The following is a 23908-nucleotide window of genomic DNA, read 5'->3' as shown; positions in this document are numbered from 1 at the left end:
GATTATATGGTGCAAAGTCTGCGTGCAGCCGTCCGGATGGTGGGAGATCAAGTGTAAAATAACATTCACATGTGTCTACTGCAGGCTTTTGATGGCTCCCCGGGCACCCTGCTGGCCGTCTGGCTGGTGAGCGTGAGGTCTTGCCGCTGTCCTCGCTCAGATTAACATCGGCCTCACCCCACTCAGCTGTGCTGGTTGGTTTTCTCATCTCTCTCCTTCTACGCTGGGAGCTTCCTGGGGCCCTGGCTCAGTCATCTGTGGAGCCCAGTGTCCAGCCCCAGATGGTGAATGGATGGAGGAAGAGATCATTCCCATCCAGCCTGTCTGGTACAGGATTTGATCATCTGAACATCAAATATTGACGGGGAGGGGCCTCCCTGATGGCGCAGTGGTTGAGAGTCCGCCTGCAGATGCAGGGGACACGGGTTCGTGCCCCGCTCCGGGAAGATCCCACGTGCCGCAGAGCGGCTGGGCCCGTGAGCCACGGCCGCTGAGCCTGCGCGTCCGGAGCCTGTGCTCCGCGACGGGAGAGGCCTCAACAGTGAGAGGCCCGCGTACCCCAAAAAAAAAAAAAAAAAAAATATTGACGGGGAGGGCAAATAAGGCAACACTGTCACATTGTAGCTGTCCTAGCTTGTATAGTCAAAGCACTGAATCAACCCCAAACAACTGAAACTAGAAAAAGAACAACTTTGATCTTGAAAGGTCGAGATGTTCGCCTCACTCACGTGACACCAGCGTGAGCACCGGGTCTGACTGATGACCGGTCTTTCTACCGTGAGGTTCATCCATCCTTCCGTGAATCCAACACACACGCAGCGAGCACAGAGCCCAGCGCAGGTAGTGACTGTTGTCAGGGTCATAACTGGCCGCAGGGCAGGAGCTCCAGGTCTTCATAGGCCAGGGAGAGAGAAAGTAAACACATTAAGCCAATGAATAGATAGATACTAATATGCAGATAGAGGTACTCGTATGTACACACTTAGACACACACATGTGGAATGTGGGAGCCATGGCTGGGTTGGCGCCCAGAGTGAGCAGGGGTCCACAGAGGAGGAGAGCAGAGCTGTTGGGGGGCAGAGGGAATGCAGGGCAGGGAGGTTGGTGTGATCCGGGGCCTGAAAGAGTCAGGCAAGAGGAGGTGGGAGAGGAGTCAGGGAGGCCGGCAGGGTCCTGGGGGCTGGGGGAAGGGGGTCGATCTTCCTCGGTGTGATGGGAAGTCACCGAGGGTTTCAGGCAGGAGGACACATTTTGGTTTACGTTTCAAAAAGGATCACTTTGGCTGTGACGCTGCCAGAAGGCACGTGGGGAGACCAGGTGGGAGGCTGTTACCGTGGCGACGGTGGGGCAGCAGGTGGGACAGCTGAGGTCCTGGTTGGGGGTGGAGGAGAAGCGATGGGGTTCTGAGATCGTTGGTGTAGAATCTTGTGGTGCGAGTGCCCTGCGGGTTGCACAGGTTCTGATCCACTCCCCAGGCCCGCCTCACCTGGTCCCTCCAGCATCACCGCAGACCCGGGAGGGCCTGGTGTGAAGAGCCATCTGCCGCCTGAGGGACGTGCCCCCAGACCCAGCTGCTCCGAACCAGAGCTGCTCAGAGACGCACCACAGCGAATGGGCATTTGCCCCAGAAGGTGAGCCTGTGCGGGTTCCTTCACCAGGCCAGTCTTGCTACAGGAGAAACACACACGCGGTTGGGCTCAGCCGTGGGCTTTGGGATGCAGCCACCCTGCGTTCTGCCATGAGGGCTCCTGTGGCCCAGGACTGGAAAGAGTGCCCGCACTCCCACCACTGCTGCTCTAGCTACAGGCTTCCTGCCATGACCCAGGGCCCGCAAGGCCTCTACCCTGGGCGCGACCTCCGTGGGGCAGACCACACCACCTGTGTGTGCCCTCAGGAGGGGGCCCAGGGGTGACTGCGTGTGGCCGGTGGGGCTTGGGGGAGCTTGGACGGGGGGCTGTGATGGGGCTCAAGGTCCTCCCAGAGTCAGAAGAGACGGGGTGGAAGAAACAGGTTGGGCTGCTGGCCAGGGCCTCGGCTACCACGGCTGGGGTGGCCTGGCCTTTCCAGGGCTTCTCCCATCCACGGAGGCCGAGGTGCGTGTAGGGCACTGTGGGACCAGCTGCAGGGGACAGGATGGGGACGGGTCACCGTAAGCTCTAGAAAGGCTCAGAGTAGCTACCCCTCCCCCATGGCAAAAGAAGGCGGTTTGGGGGGCTTGACTGTGGAAAGCTGGGGGGCTGGGAGCGTGGGGTCCCAGGGCGTGGTTTAGTGTCCCTGAAGAGAAGTGGGCGCATTACAGCGTGGCCCAGAGCTGCTGTCCGGTGAGTCTGCTGCTTGGACTGTCCCCTCCACGACCCACCTCTCGGGCGCCCTCCGGCCCCTCTGAGCCTGCAGACGATGGAGCAGAGGACCCGATGGAGCCTCTACGTGCTGGGGAGGGGAATGGCCTGATACCCATGGGACCAGGCAAGAGCCACTGTCTCCTTCCCCTGGCCCACCCCCACGAGCGGGATCCACGTGGAAAGAGGCATGGGGGGTGGCGGAGCACAGGCCCTGTCCCCCCAGGTCTATGCGTGCTGGCGGCGGGGAAGGCGGGGAGCTGTGAGTTGAATATGAAGCAGGCGTTTGAGGTGGGTTAGGGTGGAGTCTTCATAACTAAGACGTGACGGTTGAAAGAACTGAAACGGCCAAGTCCGGCACCTTGACCCACCACCCTGCAAGGAAGGGGCTTCCCTGGGGCTCGGTTGTGGCCGTTACTGAGATAAAAATGAGACTTTCATAAGGAAACCTCGCCTCTTGGAGTTGGGCATCCCTGGCACAAAGGCTGACCCTGCTGTACCCTCCCCTCCCCGTGGCGCTTCCGGCCCCTTTCCTGTTTTATTATTCATGGTCTGCATACTGTGTGTTTTCACTGTTTATCTTGTTTTTCTTCTGTCTCTCTCCATTCGCTGTAAGCTCTAAGAGACCCGGGATTTGTCTTTTTTGCCGAATTCCCATCTGAATCCCCGGCATCAAGACTGTGGCTGGCGCACAGTGCGCAGTAACTGTTTGTTGAGTGAATGAATGAATGAACGAACGAACGACCATTTATCCCCAGGGAGTTGAGGTTTGGCACTGGATGGGCCGCCCATCCCCAGTGCTCTAAAAAGGTCAGAGAGAATCTTGCTGCTGGGAAAGGAACAGAGAGATTCGTGGCCCTGGGGCCGGGGCGGTTGGATATTTGACGCTCAGAAGAATTTATCACTGGAAGGGAATTCACAGAGTTTTCAGCTGCTGGCAATGGAGAGGCCAGGGCTACAGGGTCCTGAGTGAATGGTTGGGGGGACCAGTAGGAAAGGAGTTTTTCCCAGGAAGGAGATTGGGCTGCCTTGCCGGCCGACAGTGGGACAGTTGTTCGGGCCATCAGACCCCATCCTGCACCTGCTGGGCCGGGGCTGGGCCGGGGTGGGGGGGCAGGTGGGGAGTGGGGAGCCCATGGGTGCCCCGGAGCCCGTTGTTAAGTGCACAGCCTCCGAAGCCACCCGCCCTGGATTAGTCCCAGTTGTATCACAGACTTGCTAAGTGCCCTTCCTGTGCCTCCGTTTCTTCGTCTGTAAAACGGGGTGACGTGACCACTGGGTCATTGTGAGGATGAAACGAGCTTATTTAGATCTGAGAGCTTGGAGCAGCAGATGGCACACGGGGGAGGCCTGGGAGTGTTTGCTGGCATCTCAGATACTGTGTGTGTCCCCTGTCCTTCTCCTTCCCGGGGGTGCCCAGCTCCCCTCTGCCTCCCCTCAGATTCCCGCAGCTTAGGCTCCCCTCACCCAGCCCAGGGCACAGGGCGGGCCTTGGCCGCCCCTCCTTCCTGCTCTCTCCCTCCTGAGTCAAGCCTGGGACCGCTGGTCATGGGAAGATGGGCCCACCCTGCCCTGCCCTGCAGCCCCCAGCCGCGGGGGGAGCTGACGGCACACCCCTCTTCCAAGGAATTAGGGCTTACCTGGGTGGGGTCCCCAGGCCTTGCAAGTGAATTTCTGTCACCCTCCCCGTGGGGTCCGGGGCAGACTTGGCCGGCTGCTCGGCCTTGGCGTCCACCTTCTGGGCCTCCCACCCCGTGCCTGCTTCAAGTCCGGGCCCCCAAAACTCTCGCTGTCAGGCTTTCCCCACTTCCCTATTATTCTGCAGCCCCAGCTCTGCTTCCTGGTATCTTTTCCCTCCGGTCTCCCCTCTCCAGTAGGTCTGCTCTTCCAGGGAGCCTTCCTGGACCGGCTAGGACCTCGCTGCTAAGTGTGGCCCACAGCCGCGCGGCAGGGGCACCCCTCGGGGGCTGGCGGCAACGCAGAAGCTCAGAGCCTGCGTTTTAACCCGATTGCAAGGGGCCACATGCATGTTACAGCTTGACAATTACTGAGTGAGGTCACTCTTGCTGTTCCGACCCCGACAAGATGGAGATTCTGGGAATCTGGGTCAGCTGGTCAGGCTGACTGGGGACCGAGGAGGGGGCGTCTCAAATTCTGTAAATAATGACGCAGGTCTGCTCGGGCCCCATCCTGAATCCTCCTTTGACCGCAGCCCGCCCACCAGCCTCTCCTGCTGGCTGAAACCTGGACACACCAACTCCCCTGGGAGGTTGTCCCCGTCATGGGACCCCCTCAGCTGAGGCAGAGGCCCCTCAGGCCATGCCTGGCTGGTCTGCCACTACCGTGCTCCAGGGGGATGTCTGCCTGGGGCCCCAGAGTCTCCCTTCACCTGGGCTGCGGCAGACTGGCCCAGACTGGCTCCCTGCAGGGAGACAAGGTTGGGGCGGGGGACTCACGTCACCTCCTCCCTCTTTCTCGCTCTCTCTGCTCCCACGTGTGCGAGCACTTAAAGCTTCTGGGGGTCCTGAGTGATGAACGCTAAGCGCTTAACCTCATTTAGTCTCCAAAACTTAGACCTCCTTTGTCACTTAGCACCTAAGAACGTCCCGTGGGAATAACTTAGGGAAATGCTAATCTGATGCCTTTCTATACACATGCAACGCACATGCATGCACACATGTACACACAATGCACACATGTACATGCAAACACACGCAGGCACACACGTATGCACGTACACCAGTTACAAAGGCTTTCAAGTGAGGCTTTGGTGCCGAGGAACCCTTGCACCCTTGGGAGGTGGGAAGCTGACACTGGGGGAGCTTCTCCCCACCACCCTCTGGACAGCGGCTGTGGGGTCGAGGCGACGTTGCCTTGCCCAGGGTCTATGGGGCAGGTTGTCCTCACCAGCCTTTGTTTTGAGTCCCAAATGTGATGGTTCTCTCAAATCCACCAGCCTGGCCTGGAGCTGGCACCCCTGCTGGTTGTAAAAGGGTAGAGGGAAGAGCCCTGTCTTGCCCACCTGGAGGGCGGGTGGCAGCCTGGGCTTCTGCTGACACTGTGGTTGGACGGAGGTGGAGCTGGCAGGGCCAGTCCTCACGGCCTGACTTGCCAGCTGCATTGGCCGGGCCTCCTGCCTCAGGCAGATGCTGAGGCGGGAGGCTGTGGGGTCCGGGCACCAACCCTGGGTACCCCCGCTCCTGCCTGGCAGGAGGTTCGGGCTCACACAGTCCCCGGAGGGCACTGTGGGAGTTGGCCTGACTGTGGGCAACTGCTGTCTACATGCAGCTAAAGGGGGAAAGAGTGGGAACCTGGGCCTCAGACCACGTTCAAATTCCAAGTCTGTCACCTACTAGCTGTGTGAGCTTGAACAAGTTAGCCTCTCTGAACCGTAGTTTTTATTTTTTTTAAATAAATTTATTTATTTTATTTTTGGCTGTGTTGGGTGTTCGTTGCTGCGCGCGGGCTTTCTCTAGTTGCGGTGAGCGGGGGCTGCTCTTCGTTGTAGTGCGTGGGCTCTAGGCATGCGGGCTTCAGTAGCTGTGGCTCGCGGGCTCTAGAGCTCAGGCTCAGTAGTTGTGGCGCATGGGTTTAGTTGCTCCGCGGCATGTGGGATCTTCCCGGACCAGGGCTCGAACCCGTGTCCCCTGCATTGGCAGGCGGATTCTCAACCACCGCGCCACCAGGGAAGCCCTGAACCGTAGTTTCTTTATCTGCGAACTGGGAGTGGTCATGCCTACCTTGTGGCATCGATATAAAGATTTAGGTGCTTAATGTGTGGTCATTGCTCTGTACGTCTACCTGTCCCCACGGCCCAGCTGTCCTCCAGGACTTCAGGCCCTAGAATGCAGGGATGCGAGGCACTAGGCTCGACCAGAACGACACACCAGGCTCATCGGGGGTCCCCTTGGTCATGGAGACCCAGGTGAAGTTTTCTTTCTGAGAGAGGTGCAGAGGGTGGGATTTTAATGGCCTTGTGTGGAAGTGGTGGCATTTGTGGCCCAGAGATTCAGAACCACTTGATAAATGCCAAAGTGCTTTTTTATTAATTCACCGGTCATGAAACTTCCAACTGGTTGGCTAAAGGGCGTGAAGTCCTTTCTTACATGGGGTCCCTGTTGACCCACCGTCAGGCAGCTCATCGGCATTGACGTGTGTCCCCGAGAGGCTGACATGCTGGTCGGTGACATCAGTCCTCTGCTGAGCCAGAGGACGACCAGTTAGGCTGGGGGACGCTTGCTGGGGTCACTAAGGCATAGTTTGCCCTGTGGCCTCGCTCTCATTAGCCCCATATTCTAACCAAGCAAACCGGCCGGCCCCAGACGGGGTGACCCTCACAGTATTTCTGGGATCTGCTCTTCCATGGATCAGAACTTTCTCTTCATCAGCACGTCAGCCCAGCAGCCCTGGCACCAGACGTGAGATCCTAGGAGGCCTCAGGCCTCACAAGCGCCCGAATCACTGAAGCTTGAATGACACACAGCGGAGCCCCCGTGTCCGGCTGTTTACGGGGTCCTCAGCTCTGACACTGGGATGTCCCCGTGGGTTGAGCCCCAGGAAGCCGGGTCCCGCCCCGCTTGTGTCGCAGCCGTGCCGTGTGGCTCTGGGCCAGCCTCCCTGGGCCTGTTTCCTCTTCTATGAAGGGGACGTTAGTGCCCTGAGCTCTGCCTGCCTCACCAGGGGAAGCAAACAAACACCCTAAGGCTTTGCAAGGTAACAGGGTTATTTTGTGGTCCCTCAAGTAAAAAGCCTGTCATTAGGATGAATAAGTTCTGCTCACTCTTTCTCTGGGTGCGCTGGGCGGCAGAACGCCCTGCGTGCTAAGAGGTGATGAGTGAGGCCTGCAGGGTCTCCAGGGCATCCTGGACTCCAGGAAGAAATGGCATCACAGCTCAGGGTGGACTGGCTGTGGGCAACCTGGACCTGGGGTCTGGGAGACTCAGGCTCAGGGCTCAGGAGACGCCTCCGCACAGTCCAGGCTTGCGGCGGCTCCTGGCGCCCCCGCTCTGCGCTCCCTCTGCCCTGGGACCCCCGAGGCCTCCCGCTCCCATCTGCAAATCCTCTGAGGGGCCAGAAGGGCCTGTGCCCCCCGACCAGGGACGGCGACATCACGTCCCTTCAGCACCCGTACACATTAAATGCACCACGACCACACAGATCGGAGTTCTTTACCGTCAGTTTTACTTTCCCTGTCATCACATCACCCGTGGGGACTCCTGGGCAGGGAGACAACGAATCCACACGTGGTTTCCACGTTTGTAGACGCTGGACATGAGGACGGTGGGGACGGAACATTGTATTTTGCATCGTAGGGTCGTTGCGAAAGGGCTGCTTCACAGCAGTGACCGTGACCCGGAGCAGCAGCGGACGAGCCCCGGGAACATGAGCTGCGGGGAGGGCCGAAGGGCGTGCCGACTCCGTTCATAAGAAGCACAGGTCGGTCAGGACAGGGGCTGCCCTGGGGAGCAGGACAGACACAAGCGGGGCCTGAGGGCCACCGGGAGCCCGTCACTTTCTGTTCCTGATCTGGGGGCTGGCACTCAGTTGGCAGAGATTCACAGAGCCGCCCACGCCGAAGCCATGCGCCTTCCTGTGTGTACGCTTTGGTTAAGGAACAGCTCACCAGTTAAACGACAGCTCACCAGTTAAACGCTTATTGATGTTTTTTTCCTAATTAAGCAGCCATTTTTAAAATAATTAATTTATTTTTGGCTGCACTGGGTCTTTGCTGCTGCACGCGGGCTTTCTCTAGTTGCGGAGAGCCGGGGCTAGCCTTCGTTGCGGTGCACAGGCTTCTCATCGCGGTGGCTTCTCTTGTTGCGGAGCTCGGGCTCTAGGTGCGCAGGCTCAGTAGTTGTAGCACGTGGGCTCAGTAGTTGTGGCTCATGGGCTTAGCTGCTCTGCAGCATGTGGGATCTTCCCGGACCAGGGCTTGAACCCACGTCCCGTGCGTTGGCAGGCGGATTCTTAACCACTGCGCCACCAGGGAAGTCCAAATGCTTATTGGTTTTGAAGCTGTAGCTTGATCTCACGTTTTGGAAGCCCCAGACCCGGTGTATCAACAATCTGGGCCCCAGACAGGCCGTCTTTCTCCCGCTAGGCTGAGGTAGAGCCCTCCTCCCTGGCCTTGCTGACCGTCACCAACTGAGGGATGACCCAGAGGTCAGGTCCATGGGCTCTACACAGAGGTCACTGCCCTCCCAGGCTGAGAAGAGTCCTCTCCAGCCTTCTCCATCCGGGAGCCCACAGCCATACGTCTGACCACCACTTGGAGCTTATGATTTAGAAAGTTCCGTGCGCCTGCCACGTCCCTTACGAGCCTCTTGAGGCAGGGGGCCCCAGCCCGTCCTGCAGGACCCAGGGAGAACGTGCTTTCAGTAAACGCGAGCTCCTTTTATAGCCCTGAAGCTCACGTCCCCCAGGTGCCTGCCTGGACATGTTCCCCTGGGGGTGGCTTTCCCTTTACAGGCTGTGGGACACTGGGCTTGTCTATCCCCTCCCTAAGCCCCACGTGACTTATTTGTAAGATTAGTGCAGCCACACCAGCGTCCTGGAGACGAGGACGGAATGTGGGACCCGGAGAGGGTGGTGCCCCCCCCCACGGTGAGCCCAGTCCTTGCCTGGCGCAGGGTCAGTGAGAGGGGATCCCTCGAGAAAGCCGGCGGCCCCTCGGTCCTCAGCAGCTCCCCCAATAATCCCCTGCTCGAAAGTGTTCAAAGAAATGCCAGCAATTTATTGATTTCCTATATTTCCAAAAAAAGCAAACGCATAGCGTACCCCCCAGGGAAACGGGCCTGGCCAGCGCTAGGTTCCTCCGCAAACATGGAGCGGGGGCGGGGGGACGGGCTGCAGAGCGCCCCACCCTCCCTCCCTGCCCAGCCAGAGCCCCTTCCTCACTGTCCCAGCTGCCCCCGCCTCAGCCAGCCTCCAGGGTGGATGGGACCAGCTCTGCCTCTGCGTCCTGGGAGCAGCTGAGTCTGCGCTGCTAGGTCGGCCCCGCGGCACCGGCTGCCGGTGGCCAGTGACCGGGTCTGTCGTAAGCGCAGGAGGCCCTGGGTCGGGGCAGCGACAGGGAGGACAGGGTCCTCCCCCACTCGGCGTTGGACTGTCCTGTTCCGGGTGTCGAGCCCAACGGCGCGCGGCCGACGTGTACTTCACATCCTGAGCTGTACCTCAGCGGGCCCCGTGCTCCTTCTGGAGGAAATTTATCCACAGGCCCCTCCAAGGTCTGCCTCTTCCAAAGTGACAGGCCCAGGTGGCTGGCCTCAGAAGTCATGAGAGAGGTGACCAAAGCCAGGCCTGGCCTGACGGTCCACCTGGCCCACGGGGGTCTGAAAAGCTGCCCATCCCCAAGGCAGAAGCTGGGCCCCGGCTCCTAACCCTGCGGGGGAAGGAAAGCCGAGGGAAGGGGCACCCCCACAGGGTCATCGGCTAGTTCCCTCTCACCCTGACTGAACTGGATGGTCCTCTCACACTGGGGACCCCTAGGCCCCTCTTTCCTCCAGAAGAACGTGAGACAGGGGTGTGGCCTCTCCGTTCACTGACATATCCAGAGTGCTTACAACACTGCCTGGCTCCGTACGTGTTTGAGAAACCAGTTCCTCTGGGCCCTGAGGGCTGGCAGAGGGGACAGTCTACTGGCACCAGCTCCCCACGGGCCCTGAGAGAGAGGCAAGCCACCACCACGAGGGGCGGGGAGGACGCGGCACAGACCCAGCACCAGAGCACGCCTGGCTGCGTGGCCCGTCACCTCGGGTCTGTTCCCCACCCCCGCCCTAGTCCCGTCCTGCTGCCACACCTCTCATCAGGAGGGTCCTCAGTGCAGAGGCTCTGACTGCTGGGGTGAGCGGTGGGGCTGGACGGGGCGTGGGGAGATCTCCAGGCCGGGAGGAGGGAGGACGAGGCAGCCAGTTCCCCTCGATCACCACCAGTGCCGCTCGGCGGGGACGCTGTGTCCTGCCCTGTCCTACAGTGCAGACCAAGGACCATTTCCACAGCCCTTCTCTGGAGGCCCCTCCTCTACTTCTCATCTGAAATGCACAGGAGTCTGGGGTCTGGGGTGGCCAGTGTCCCTGGTGGGCCTCTTATCACGTCCCCCGCGGTTTGCACAAAGTAGAGACAGAGGGCTGGGGTCGGGGAAGAAGCGAGCGGCCTCTGGCTGGGACGGGGGCGGCTCCCCTTCCTGTTCTACCCGAATTCCCTTCCTCCGAGTCTCCTGGGACCCAAAACACTCCCTCGCTTGGATCTCGGCAGGCGCACAGGGCAGGACCCTCCTGGCTGACTCCCTGCCCAGCCCAGCCTGCCCCTCCGCTGGGAATACGAGGACCAAGGTGCCATTCCCTGAACAGCTGCTGGGCTTTGAGCACCATTCTTCCTTCTTTCTCCTGCAACAAGTGGATTCCAAGCCCCCGGAAGGCAGGGGCTTCCCAGGCTGAGCCCGCTCTGACGGGTACACAGCCCGCGAGAATGGCCAGGCCCCCTCTCTGGCACCTACCCTCGGGACAGCCTTCACACAGCAAAGCCAGCGTGCCTGTCCTGGCCCATCCTGCACACGGCCGCGTGGCACTGGGGGCTGGGCCGCACAAGCGCACAACTAGATCTTCCCAGGAGATACACCGAACCCCGTCAACCTCCCTTCCTGCAGAGCTGCCTCTTAGCGGGGGTTGAGCCCCCGGCCTCACATATTCCCCACCGCGCCCCGCCCCCTGCAGAGGTCCCTGTGGGCCTGGCGCTGGCGTGGCCCCTGCCCCGGCACACACAGCTCAGGACGACGGGGAAGCTACACCCAAAGCACACATTGTCCGCGCCCGTGAGGGCGAGTCCCTCCACCACCGCGAGCTGCAATCCGGCAGCTCACACAGCTCTTTGCAGTTTCAGGTCCTGCTTTCAGCACACGCGCACGCACGCACGCACGCGCACACACACACACACACACTATACACATGTATATGTACCGTTTCTCAGCAAAAGAAGTATTGACATCAGATGTAAGCTCCCTTAACTGAAGAAAGGCCCCCCAACCCTCCCCAACCCCCATTGCCTGTCAGTTCCCCCAAGAAAAAAAAAAAAAGAATCTGAAAGTATTCTTGTCATCCACAGCGTCCTGGTTTGCTCTCAGCTGTGGTTAAACATTTCCCAATACTGTGCAGCTGGACAGAATACCCCTCCAGCAAGGCCCGAGTCTTCTCAGCTGGATCGTATCACGTCTGGAAAAGGACAAGGCCTCTAGTGAGTGCCCGCAGGGGGACAGCCACGCCACCGGTCTCGCCAGGGCTGTCTCCCCCTCTCACCACGTCCGCACAGACGTGCCCAGGCCTGAGCCTGGGGTCAGGGTCGCCCTTGACACGTTCATAGGTTGCTCCTGTTGGGTCAGAGCTGCCCCCCACCCCAACCCCCCCCTGGTGGCCAGCGCAGCACCAAACGCCGTGACCGCGTGCATCAGGCATCTGCTGGTTTTGGTCTCCTCTCCTTGCCTGTCCTCATGTCGTTGGAGCCCATTTGCCAGGAGTGGGTGTCTGAGGTCTAAGCCTGCCTTCCGGGGGCTTGGAATCCACTTCATCTGGACTGAAGTTATAGCCCCTACCCCGGCCAGGACCCTCCCTGGGCGCTGGGATTGGGGTCCTGGCGATAGCCGGGGCACGAGGAAGTCCCCTTCAGCTCAGAAGACCCTGTCCCCATCCCTGGCTCTTTGCAGATGGCTCCACCCTAGGGCTGCCTGCCTCTGCTGACCCTCGAGGGTTGACGAGGTCTGGTTTGAGCATCTAAGCCTGGTCCTGGGCTTACCTGCATCAGAATCACTTTGGATGCTTGTCTAACAATGTATTTTCCTGGACCCAGCTGCGGAGCCACTGAATCAGAACTGCTGGGGCTGGGACCAGGAGTGCAGTTCAGCAAGCATCCCAGGTGAGTCTAACGAAGGCTAAGGCTTATTTATGAGCCTTTGTCACAGATATCGGATCTGAGGTTTTGGTCCCTAGAATCATCAGCTGGAAACAAGCTTGTTCACACTAGGCATGTTGCAGAGACCGGAAGGTGGATTATAAAAAGGAGAAGGCGGTGAGCTGTAGAAGCCCAAACCCGAAACGACACATGGTGTCACTGCAGGGGCGCCATTCACACTGCAGTCCACGTGAATGGCACCATCCGGGTCATGCAGTGTGCAACGCACACGGCTGTACCCAGCAGTTCTGCCCAGACCTCTGGCCTGTCGACGCTACCAGGACATCGCACACCCGTAACATCCTGTGTGGGATGGCCACTGGCCAGGCAGTCTACACGGCTGTCCTCACAGACAGCCTCACCGTGTGTCCGCCGGACTGAAGGATGCTTCTGCATCCCTGGGGAGCACCGCCTGGCTCCTTTCTCTGGGACTGGCTGAGGCGGTGGTAGGGGTCCCGGGGGCGCCCCCTGCCCTGGATGGGCCAACTCTCACCTGCAAGCTGAACTTGCTTGGGTAGCCTCTTCTTAGATTCGGGAGGTGAAGTTCCTGAGGCTGCTGGCCCCAGCTAAGGTTCCCAGCATGCTCTTATCGAAACCTTGCTGCGGAGGAGAAACAGGAGCGATATGAAACATCGCAGGACGGACCAGCGTGGGCGTCCATGCGGTCAGAGGCTGCCCCCAAGCATCCTCGAGCTTGCGCGAAGCTCTCTGGACACACTCTGCACGTGTGTCGGGGCTAACACTGGCCTGGTGTGACCAAGCGTGAGGTCACTGACACTCACGAGTTAGTGAGATGGGTCTGGCCTTCCGCACAACGGAACATCCTACGTGCCATCACAGAAACCTGAATCGAGGCGTGAGGGTTTAGCTACCGCTTGTCACTCTAGAAACAGAGCAGCCACCGAAATCAGGTTAGAAAAATTGTTTGTTTCTTCCTCTGACTGGCCCCGCTTTTTAAAAAGATGAATCCCGACAAGAGCTCTTGGCAAGGAGGTCATGCCCAGCGGGGCGGAAGGGTCACGGGCTCTGTCTACCTGTGTGTTCTGCCACCTCCAGCCTTACCAGCCCCGAGGGCATGCCGAGCAGAGACTGAATCTTACTCCTGTATGTCTCATAGCACACAGCAGGTGCTCAATAAATGCTCTGGAGTGACCGAGGGCAGCCCTTGAGAAGGGGCGCCTGGCTCCAGCCCTGGCCTCTGAGAGCCTCGTCAGCGCTCACTGACCGGTGGGGACACAGGGGACCAAGGCAGGCGGTTCGAAGCCCCGGTCCCACCTGGTCTGGGCATGGGAAACGTGATCACCCCCCCCCTCCGTCCCCCGCAGGTTTGCAGGCTCTCTCCTGCCAAGCTTGGCGGGATGTGGTGGAAGGTCCCAGAAGAGACGAGTCCTGGGTCCCAGCCCCACTGTCCTCCAACTGGCCGAGTCAAGGCCGACTCCGGGGCCCCGTCTCCCTGGTCTGCAGGAGGGACCAAGCCCATGGCGGCCTCACTGGGGATGCAACAGCCCTGTGAAGGTGGATGAGCACCGAAGCACCAGCCCAGTCCCTTTGGGGCTGCGGTCAAAGCTGGCTCCAACTGCGTGGCCCAGGAGAGCCTGACGGGGGGACTCTCTGTGTGTCCCGGGCGGGTGCCGCCTCCCTATCTGGGTGAGCCCAACCCTCGGGCCACCTCGGAGCAGCTGGAGGAAGAGCTCCCTGGTCCTCTCACCCGCCTCCCCTCCACGAGGCCTTCCTGGCAGCTGTCACGTGGCCAAGCCCACCTGCCCAAAAGAGCAGGACAAGGGCCACCACTGGCAGTGGCTTCACACGGCCCCGGCCACCTGTCTCCCCACCGCGCTGGAGGAAGAGCCGTCCTTCTCCTGTCCAGGGGGCTGTCCTCCCACCCCCTCCCCTGCCTGGTCAGGCAGTTCCTGAGCCTCCAAGACCCTGTCCCCACCCCCCACCCCGCCTTCCTTCTCCTCCTTCACTTTCCCTGCAGAAATGTCATTACACAGGCAGCTTTTTATGCATTCTTTTGTCTCCCTGCCCTCTGGCCAAACTGAGGTGATCAGGTCCCCTCCCATACCCCCCCTCCCCCCTTCAGTGGGCCCCATGGGGCTCCCCCTCCCCCCCCTTTGACAGCTATGCCCTAGAGTCACCGGAGACTTCTGGACGCCCAGATCCAGGCCCTTCCTGTTCCCATCTCCCTTCGGCTCCCAGGAAGGGTCTTCTCCCTGCTTCCGCCTTTGTCCCCCAAGACTTTTCTGCAGACGTGCTGCCCGTGCCCGTAGCTTCTCCCACGTGGACACGCAGCCGTCTGCACGCAGCCTGGCCTCTCTCCCCAGGCCCCACACGCGGACCCCAGACTCCACCTCTCCATCAGGGCTCCCTCAGAAGCCCCTGACCCTCCCCCCTTCCCTGGCTGATCCGTTTCTAAACGTAACCACAGGGTCTCCAGCCGGAAGCTCAACCCGCCTGTTTCTTCTGCCCCTGCCCTTCATGGCCACCCTCACCGCTGCTGACACCTCGGTCTAAAGAGCGGCTGCTCCTGAGATGGGAAAGGAGGTCAGTCAGCATGAAGGGCTTACTACAGAACTGGACCCGACCGTGCGGCTGGGGAGGGGGGAGGTGTTGGGGACAGAGGGGCAAGGTTGCCACCGGACAAATCCAGCAGCCTGGTCTCGTGTCCACTCCACCCTGCAGTGCATGCAAGGAGCCTTCCTAGGGCTGGTTTCAGCATGTAACCCTCTCCTCCAAACCCTCAATGGCTCCCCAGCGCCAAAAGCAAACCCTTTAGTCTAAACTTGATTGGGTCTCGCCATGCGGCCCAAACCCGCCTTCCCAGCCAGAGTGCACACGTGCCCCCAAGTGCGTGATGTGCCTTTGGTCCGCCTGATTCCCAGTTCGTTCCCAGAAGAACCCCCACCCCCAGGCCTCTGCGGCACTTCCTGGATCTCCTCTGTCCTCCACCCCCTCAGCGCCTCCGCAGGCCCTGGGCTGAGATGTGTCAGCGCCTGGATCCCAGTCACCGAGGGGCTGGCCTCTCCCTTCCTGCGCCGCGCGGACCCGAGTCAGTGGTGGGAAGGAGCGGGAAAGGCTCGCCGGCAGGGGTGGAAGGTGTGGGCCCTTACCTGTCTGAGGACCCCCTGCAGCTCCCTGCTGGACCACATGTCAGCCAGGAGGAGTCGGGCGGCCTCTGCAGCCCTGGGGGAGGCACTGCACGGGTAGAAGTTCATCAAGGGTGAGACTCCAGCAACTTGAGGATGAACGAACACCCTCTTCCGTCCCCCCTCACCTCCTCGTGGGGCGGCCCCTGGGTGCCCGAGAGCGCAGCCCCACGAGGGTCACTCTACACAGCGGGCACAACCCCAGGCCCCTGCCCACCTAGAGGTACCCAGGACTCTCTCTGGGGCCCCGGTCCCACCCCCTGGCCTTGTCCTCGGAGGAGAGGAGCCCGTGGAGCAGACGCAGCTCCCGCACGGCTGGGTCTGCCGCTCGGTGCCTCCCGCTGGCCCACGAGGACTCAGTGTCGCTGGGTCCCCTGGCCGGGAAGTGTGCTGCCCGAGGCCTGGATGCAGGAGCTCAGCTTCTGGACTTCCCTCCTGGTCAGCCTCCCCGCCGCTCCCCCGTGCACCGCACGGCTCCCCCACCCCGCACCGCACGGCCGGCCCAGGCTGCAGCACTGCTCCTCCGCGGGGCCGGGGAGGGCACGGAGGGGCCCCCGTGCTGCCCACCTGCTGCGACACAGGTTGATGACGTTGCAGACCATGTCGCTGGAGAAGTGCTGCTTGGCCATCCCCGGCAGCGACGCCATCAGGTTCCTCACGGTGTAGCAGGTCGAGGACAGGATGTCCTCCGAGTTGCTGGTGTGGCCGGTATGGCTGCTGAGAAGTCTGGTCACCTCTGGGAACACTTGGTTCCCTGGGAGAGAAAGGAGGGGACGGCACGGGGTCAGATGACCGAGGGCTCCCACGGGGCTCCAACTCGGGGCTTGGGACCGTATGGGACCTCGCACGCCCGCGCCCCATCCTCGGGTGACCTGCCCCTTCCCGTGCCCGAGCCTCTCTCGGGCCAGCTCCCCCCCACCACCCCGGGAGCGGTCAGAGGGTAACCTTTCGGTAGGCTCTGGAAAGTGGGGGTCCCTCTCGAGGGGGTGGGGGTGGGGGCTGGCCTGAGCCACACGGCACTCACCCATCACCCTGTGCAGTGCGGGGTGGCGGGACATGTTGCTCAGGAGGGAAGCTCCGGACCGCACCACGTCTGAGTTGCCCGACTGCAGGAGCTTGGCGATGTGAGGCAGGCCCTTCTCCTTCAGCCCGATCAGCTGGCTCATGCCGCTGGACATCTGAGAGAAGGGACGCAAGAGTGAGGCCTTGGCTGGGCTCCCCAGGCCAGTTACCCCAAACCGAGAGACCCCAGAACTCTCTCTCTTCCGTGCTGGAAGCAGAGACAGACACACATTTGCTCCCACCTGGGTGACTGCAGAACGAAGCCCCGGGCAGACATGCACCTGCACCTCACCCGGGGCAGCCTGGAGCCCAGGGAACGAGGGAAGTCTCCGGCCCCTCATTCACGGCGGGAGGGGCCCCAGAATCAACTTCCAGATTGAGCCGGTGCCAGTGGCTGCCGCTCTGCCTGCCTCACCCTTCCAGGCACTAGCTGCTCACGTGAAGCCTCGGGTCAAGGGCACCTGGCACCTGAGGAAGTGCCCACCGTCCTCTGCCAACCTCCCTGCCTTCTGTGGAGTCAGTACATACTTGAGTCAAGGAGGGATAAGAGCGGGCCTATGCCTCGCGGAGGTGCCGTCCAGGTCAGCCCACCCGGGCCGCTGGCCGCAAAGCCATCCTGGCCGTAACCTGGTCCGGGCTGGTGTGGGGTTCTCGAAGACCCCCGGCCTATCCCCTCTCAGTGGGGGGTCCTCCTTTACCCTCAACTCACCCCTGTCCTCTTTCCGCCCGCCCCCCTTCTGTCCTGAGCAAGGAGGAGGGCGGGGTAGCCGCAGATGTGTCTCCCGTGGCACACGTCTCAAGTCTATCAAGTCCTCCCCCTGCCCGTGGCCTCAAAATCTCTCCCGATCCTGCCACATCTTCCTCTGGACCTGCCCACACCCCAAACCCTCTATTTCCACCCCTGTCAGTTCAGCAAAGAGGAGACCCCTCTCCTACCACAAACACACCCTTCTTCCTGTCCCCCATCCCAGGCCGAGCCCAAGGCCAGCCCAGGGCCGGACACCAGGAGGCAGACTCTGTGGCACAGACAGAATCCAGGAGGGCTGGGTTCCACAGCCCCTGTCCTCCACCTGGGCGTTCCCAGGCGCTGAGGATCCTTCTTCCACACGTCCCCAGTGCCTGGCCCAGAGCCTACGCGTGCCAGACCCTTGACTCAGGCAGGCCCCGGTACATGGGGACGCGGGGAGCTGAGCCCGGGCCGTGGGTGGAGAGGCAGGTGCGGGGCGGGGGCGCTCACCAGCCCCTTGCTGGCGGTCAGGTTCTGCAGGGCGCCGGCACAGGCCTCCAGGGTGGCGTCCTTCCTGCTCTTGCCCATGAGGTTCAGGTAGGTGCGGATGGCGTTCGAGTGGTACAGCCAGCTGCTGCCCTTGGGGTTGGGCTCTTCCTCAGGAAGGGGGCAGTCGTAGTTGTTGTTCTGGGGACAAGAAGCAAGTCGAGAGGTGCTGAACCCATGCATCCTGCTCCCCCAGCCTCAGGGTCATGGTTCCCAGATGAGGAAGCACCGCTGCCCCCTCCTCTGTGCACTGCAGCTGCTCCCCGGTGGGTGAGGGGCAACTGTGCCCTCTGCCGTCTCCACGGGGCACAGAGCATCCTCGGTGGCCCGGGCCAGCTCTGCCCCCACCCAGCTACGAGGCTGCTGTGGGTCTCACACCCTGACGCCTCCACCCCTCCCAGAGTCACAGCCTGAACTTGACCCTCCCGGGGCCAACAAGGGTGGTCCAGGGCCTGGCTCCCACCGCCGGCACAGTGATGGCAGCCACCGTCCCTCCGCAGCATCCCTCTGCTTCTGGGGAGACCCGAGGGGCTCAGGAGGCGGTGGGAACCAGGACGCCCCCCAATCTTCAGGGGCGAGATGAAGAGGGGGAGAATTTACTAGTCACACAGCAAGAGACACAAGCCTGCAAACAGGGGCCTGGAGCTTTTGGTCTCTGGGGGTCTGAGCAGCTCCTACACCCCGAGCACACACACCCCCAGTGTCGTAAGATGCCAAGGTCGGGCAGGGGTCCATCCCCCGGGACTGGCCTCAGGCTCCAGCAGGGCAGACAGGCGGGGTGCACGAGGCAGTGGGATCCGGGGGACTCCGCGGGAGCAGACGGACAGACGCGCGGACAGACACGTGCGCTCACCGTCATCCTGCCGTTCTTGCTACTGAAGCAGCCGGGGGAGGACTTCTCGGTGCAGGCATTGCGGGCGTTGTGCTCCAGCTGGCGGTAGCGGGTGGGCACCTCGGTGTCCAGGCGGTAGCAGAGGTTGTGCAGGGTGCACATGCAGTTCTCCACAGACTGGGGGCCGAGCAGAGACGGCGCTGAGCCTCTGCTCAGCCCCTGAGCGCCTGGCTCAGTCCCTGCTGCCAAAATCCCTCCAACGAGAGGGCGGGCCCCTCGGGCTGCCCTGGGCCAGCACAGACGCCCCCACGGTCCAAGAAGTTCCCAGTGGCAGCTGCTCCCAGATCTTTGCCGCTTTCCTTCCGTAAACCCTCCCGGCTCGGGGGCGAGGCAGCAGATCTGCCCTCTTAATGTCTGGCCCTGCTGGGGTTTGGGAGCCCCTGACTTCCGGGGCCCGGGGTCACCCTGGCGGAGGCGGTGTTCCATCCAGAGCGGAAGATCACTGTGCTGCCGGGGCCACCCTGAGCAGTCAAGTGACAGGCTGTCTCCTGAAGCCGGCTGTCACTTCCAGGGGAGGGAGTAGGAGACAAAATCCCTCCCCAGGGAAACCGTGTGCAGGACCCAGGGCCCGTGATGCCCGGCCAGCCCCCTGGGGACTGCTCGCCAGTCTCCGTCCTGCCGTGCGGAAGGACCTCAGCCTCCAGTATACCTTCCTGCCCCGATGTCCCCTTTCTGTCTGTCTGGGCAGGTGTCCAGAGTCCTGGGGGGTGGGAGGGTGGCTCTACCAGGGCCTTTGGGGGCGGCAGCGGACGCTCACAGAGAGCTCGCCCTGAGCCAGGAGTTCCCTTCGTGTTCTGCTTATTAACTGAGTCTCTAAAACAACCCCCGAGGTAGATACGATGTGGACTGAGGAACAGAGATGAGGGAAGTGTCACAGTCGCAAAGCCTCTAAGTGCGGGAGAGGACCTGCCCCGTAACCACTGCTTGGACGCCACCCGCCAAGGAAGGGTCGGGCTGCTCGGCATCCACACGTTCCCTCTGCTGGCCAGGCTCTGCGTCCCTTCCGGCCACCAGGCCACGCCTTAAAGGCTCCCAGGAGCGCAGACCTGCCCTGTGGAATCTGGGAGAGAAAAGTACCAGGACCTGGAGTCCCAGGCCGCCCTCACTGATTGGAGACAGAGAGGAGTCTAGGTTCAGGGGTGCCACCTGGGGCCACGCTCACCTTGTCGTCACAGCGGCCGGCTGCCACACATTTCTGGATATAGGTCATGAGGGAGTCAATGAGACCCGTGTAGTTGCGCATGGTCTGTGGGGGGGAGACGAGGAAAGGAATGGGTGGGAAACAGAAATGAGGGCCAAGGAAGGAAAGAGAAATCGTTCAGCAAATCCTGCTCAGTCCTGGCTGAGGCTGGGAAGGGGTCTCACTGGGACTCGGCTCCTGGCTGAGGCTGGGAAGGGCTCTCACTGGAACCCGGCTCTTTTCACCCTTCCTGCCCACCTGGTCCCCAGGCCCGTAACTTTTATGTGTCCAGGGCTCCGTGCCGCTGGCAGCCCAGGCACACACCCTGCCCTCGTGGCACTTGCTGGGCAGGGGACTGGACGTCCCTCCCCGCGGAAGCTGTGCTCTGCCCCCAGCAGCGGGCTCACTCCCACCCGGGCAGTCTGGGCCCTTCCGCCTGGTGCAGGTGGGGTGTGACTGCTACCACCCCACAAAGTCCTCGATTACCCTGGCTCTGCCTCTGCCTAGCCTCTCTGCTTCCCAGAGGCTGCCGCCAGGGGCGGGGAGGGAGGAGCCCAAGCCAACTGTACCCCTGTTCTGGGGCTCCCAGGAGTTGGGGAAGACAAACCCCGTCAGAGTGAGGTGTGACCCTTACGGGGGATCTGCTCCACAGTTCCACCTCCATACCGCACCCCCCCACCCCGGAAGCAGCGCGCCTAGGTCCCTCCGCCAACAGCCTCCAGGGCCTTTGCCACACCCTGGGGCAGAACTCAGGGAACTCTGGGCAGAGCAGTGCCATCTTCACGCCGAGGAATACGGCAGATGCCGTTCGCACCCCAGCCGGGAGCCCACCAGCAGACCTGTGTCTAAAAATGCTCTTCAAGACAGCACAAGGAAGGTCTATTTTGTGGTGTGGAAGAAGGGGAAACAGCTGTGCCAGTTTAGCTATTCAGATCCAAGCATTTCCACTCAGATCCCTAAGGAAGACCCCCTCAGCAGAGGTGGTGGGGTCCTGAGCCTCCACCAGGCCCAGGGAAGCTGGGACGCAGCCACATATGGGAGGCCAGGCTGGTGTCAGCCCCCTGCCCCGCTGAGCCTGGGCTGAGCCGGGCTGAGCTCCCCGCCCTCACCTCAGGCAGCCGGTGGCATTGAAGAAGACCTCAGCGTCCACGGCTTTCTGTGGCACGTTGCTGTTGCCATCGCACCAGCCGGAGAACGGGATGATGACCCGGTCAGTCAGGACAGGCAGGGCGTCCGAGATCAGCTCCTCCTTTAGCTCGTCGGTGGAGGACAGGTTCCAGAGCAGCCCTGGGGGTGGGGACCGCCAGGGTCAGGAAGACCAGGGACCCACTGCTGGCTGGACACCACCTCCCGGACGGGCCTCTGTCCTGTGAGCATCCCGTGAGCCCACTTGCCCACGTTTCAACTAGACGGCAGGCTCTTGAGGGCAGAGCGTCTAGAGTTCTCTGTGCAGGTCAAAGTTACACACAGGGAAGCTGATCAAAACACGTGTGACTCATCCATGTTTTCTGATACCAATGCTAGCACTCAGCATCTTCTCACGGCCTCTGCTTTCCACCCAAAGGTCAGCCCAGAGACTCTTACTGGCTCTGTATGTGGCCCCATCTTCCCCATCCCACTCCAGGTCTCCTCAGTCACTTCTGTGCCCTGTGTGCCCACCCTGAGTGCTTGCTGGCACAAGCCTTGGATACAGGCGCTGACGACCTGTTGACCTGCTTGCTCCCCTTCACCTGCAAATCCCAGGGTCTGCTGAGTACGGGTCCTGCCTGGACACCAACCCTCCACTCCCTCCCTCTATCCCTCACACATAGATGGTGGATGGATGGACATGGACAGATGGATGGAGGGACACAATACCCAGGGTCACCAGCTGGACACGACCAACTGGCCAGCACCGGTCCCATGGGACTCCTGGGGTATCAGCCCGAGGCCGCCCATGCCCCACCCTGTCCCGGGCTGTGGCCGCCCCACTCTCTGTGGCCGGGCTCCCCACCGGTCAGCTGCTTCTGGATCTCCGTGCAGCTGGTAGTCCTCAGGAGGTTGACGGCCTCGCGGATGCCGCTCTGTCTCTGAGTCTCCAGCTTGTTCGTGGTGCTACGGAACACCAGGTTGCGCAGGGCCCCAGCCGCGGCCTGCTGCACGTTCTGGTTGGAGCTGCGGAGAAGGTCCACCAGCTTGCAGATGCCGCCCAGCTGGTACACCTGCGGGACAGGGCGCCCAGCGCCGGGCAGGGCGGTGAGGCTGGGCTGACGACCCTCCACTTGGAGCAGCTTCACCCCGACCGAAACACCCAGGGCGGCCGAAATAAACAGGTAGTGCAGGGTGACAGTGACCGGCCAGACGCGGAGCAAAGGCGGGACTTCGCCGCCAGCTCTCTCGCACCCCAGCCGGAACTCCCTGAGCCCCTCCTCGGGAGCCTGGTGTGAGGACCGGACGGGAACACGCATAGAAACACACTTCAGAACCCTAAGGCGGGGAGACCCCCCTGCAAACGCCTCCTCGATACAGCAGGAACTGGAGGCAGACGGACCCTGCCCACTCTAGGAAATGCATTCACGGGACTGCACCCTTGGGCTGACAGCGGAGGACTTGATGAGTCCTCCGCTGCCAGCCACGCTTAGAGGCACAGACAGCCCTGTTCTCCACCACAGAAGCCTGGTGAGAGACGATGGCACCACGGAGGGACAGAGACAGAGATAGAGAGACTGAAACAGAGAAAGAGAAAGAGAAAGAAACAGAGAGAGGCAGAGACAGAGAAAGAGAGAGAGAAAAAAACAGAGACAGAGACAGAGAGACAGAAACAGAGACACAGAGAGACAGAGAGACAGAGAAACAGACAGAGACAGGGACAGAGAGAGAGAGAGACAAAGAGACAGAGACAGACATAGAGAGACACAGAGAGAGACATAGAGACAGAGACAGAGAAAGAGAGACAGAAACAGAGAGAGACAGAGACAGAGAGAAAGAAACAGAGAAACAGAGAGAGACAGAGACAGAGAGACAGAAACAGAGAAACAGAGAGACAGAAACAGAGAAAGAGAGAGAGAAAGAAACAGAGAGAGACAGAAACAGAGAGAAGGGGTAGGGGGAGGAAGTTGAAGTGGAGGGAGATGTCTCTCCTTAGTGGAATCTGAGGAGGGGTCTCTTTGGAACCCGTGGCCGTCACCAAGGGTCTCTTCCACAGCCAACAGAGGAAACACGGCCGAGTGGCGTCCCCTCCACCAGGGGCTCTGCTCCCACAGAGCGTTAAGATGCCCGTTCTGATCTCGGGCAGTGCCAGGCCCACTCCCGGGCCGCAGGCAGCTGGGCTGGGGTAGAAGGAGCCATCGGGCAAATGCCCCCACCAGCTCATGTGCAGGGTCAGGCTGCCCCGCCCAGGCTCCACCCAGGCCACTTACCTGCTGCTTGGCAGACTCATCCTGGAAGCAGGTGTGCTGGATGTAATAGGCCCCGATGGCCTGGCACTTCTTGTCCGGGGAGGTCAGGCACCGCACGGCCTTGGGGATGGTCAGCCCGCTGCACTCAACGTCCTCGCTGCAGATCCTGTGGGGACGCGCGGCGTGGGGTGCACGAGGGTTACGGGGGCTTGGAATCCCCCTTGCGTGCCGAGAGCCAGAACGAGGAGCCCCAGGCCCCGCTGTGGACAGCTCCTCCAGGGGAGGGGGAAGGCCCCCCCCGCCGTGAATGCTTGCTGGGACGAGGCCCTGTCATAGGCTCGTGTCCAAGCAGCAAGTTACCTCTGCCCTGAGAGAAAACTCTGCCCTATTCCTGAGCGGAAGCTCTCCACCCACTCTGCCATCTCTCATGTCTGTGCCTGGTACTGGGAAAATGGAAGAGAATGGCTGGGGGCCTGTCCGTCTATCCATGCCCTGCCATCATCCCTCCCTCCCTCCCTCCCTCCATCATCCACCCATCTTCCCTCCATCCACACATCCATTTATCCATCCATCTTCTCTCCATCCATCCATTACCCATTTATCTATGCATCTACCCATCCCTCCATCCCTCCATCATCCACCCATCTCCTCTCCATCCATTCATCCATCCATCCATTCCTCCCCCCAGCCACCCCCCCCT

General features: G+C 61.3%; 1 protein-coding gene across 1 annotated transcript in view; it reads right to left on the bottom strand.

Annotated features, from left to right (window-relative positions):
• Positions 1-11472: 11472 nt before the first annotated feature.
• PKP1 (plakophilin 1) overlaps positions 11473-23908 on the bottom strand; it is a 39823-nt gene continuing 27387 nt past the window's right edge. The window contains exons 4-15 of the mRNA XM_024749660.1: positions 23230-23374; positions 21825-22032; positions 20941-21118; positions 20498-20609; positions 19814-19897; positions 18613-18768; positions 17724-17900; positions 16449-16602; positions 15992-16178; positions 15389-15473; positions 12772-12878; positions 11473-11545 (exon numbers count right to left, since the gene is read on the bottom strand). Of these exons, the coding sequence (XP_024605428.1) occupies positions 12804-12878; positions 15389-15473; positions 15992-16178; positions 16449-16602; positions 17724-17900; positions 18613-18768; positions 19814-19897; positions 20498-20609; positions 20941-21118; positions 21825-22032; positions 23230-23374 (1561 nt within the window). The 3' untranslated portion in view covers positions 11473-11545; positions 12772-12803. The remainder of the gene's footprint in view (positions 11546-12771; positions 12879-15388; positions 15474-15991; positions 16179-16448; positions 16603-17723; positions 17901-18612; positions 18769-19813; positions 19898-20497; positions 20610-20940; positions 21119-21824; positions 22033-23229; positions 23375-23908) is intronic.

Source organism: Neophocaena asiaeorientalis, unplaced genomic scaffold (genome assembly GCF_003031525.2).
Source record: "Neophocaena asiaeorientalis asiaeorientalis breed wild unplaced genomic scaffold, Neophocaena_asiaeorientalis_V1.1 scaffold44, whole genome shotgun sequence".
Taxonomy (NCBI): Eukaryota; Metazoa; Chordata; class Mammalia; order Artiodactyla; family Phocoenidae; genus Neophocaena; species Neophocaena asiaeorientalis.
Note: the sequence above shows the minus strand (reverse complement) of the source record. Positions and strands in the feature narration are given on the sequence as shown.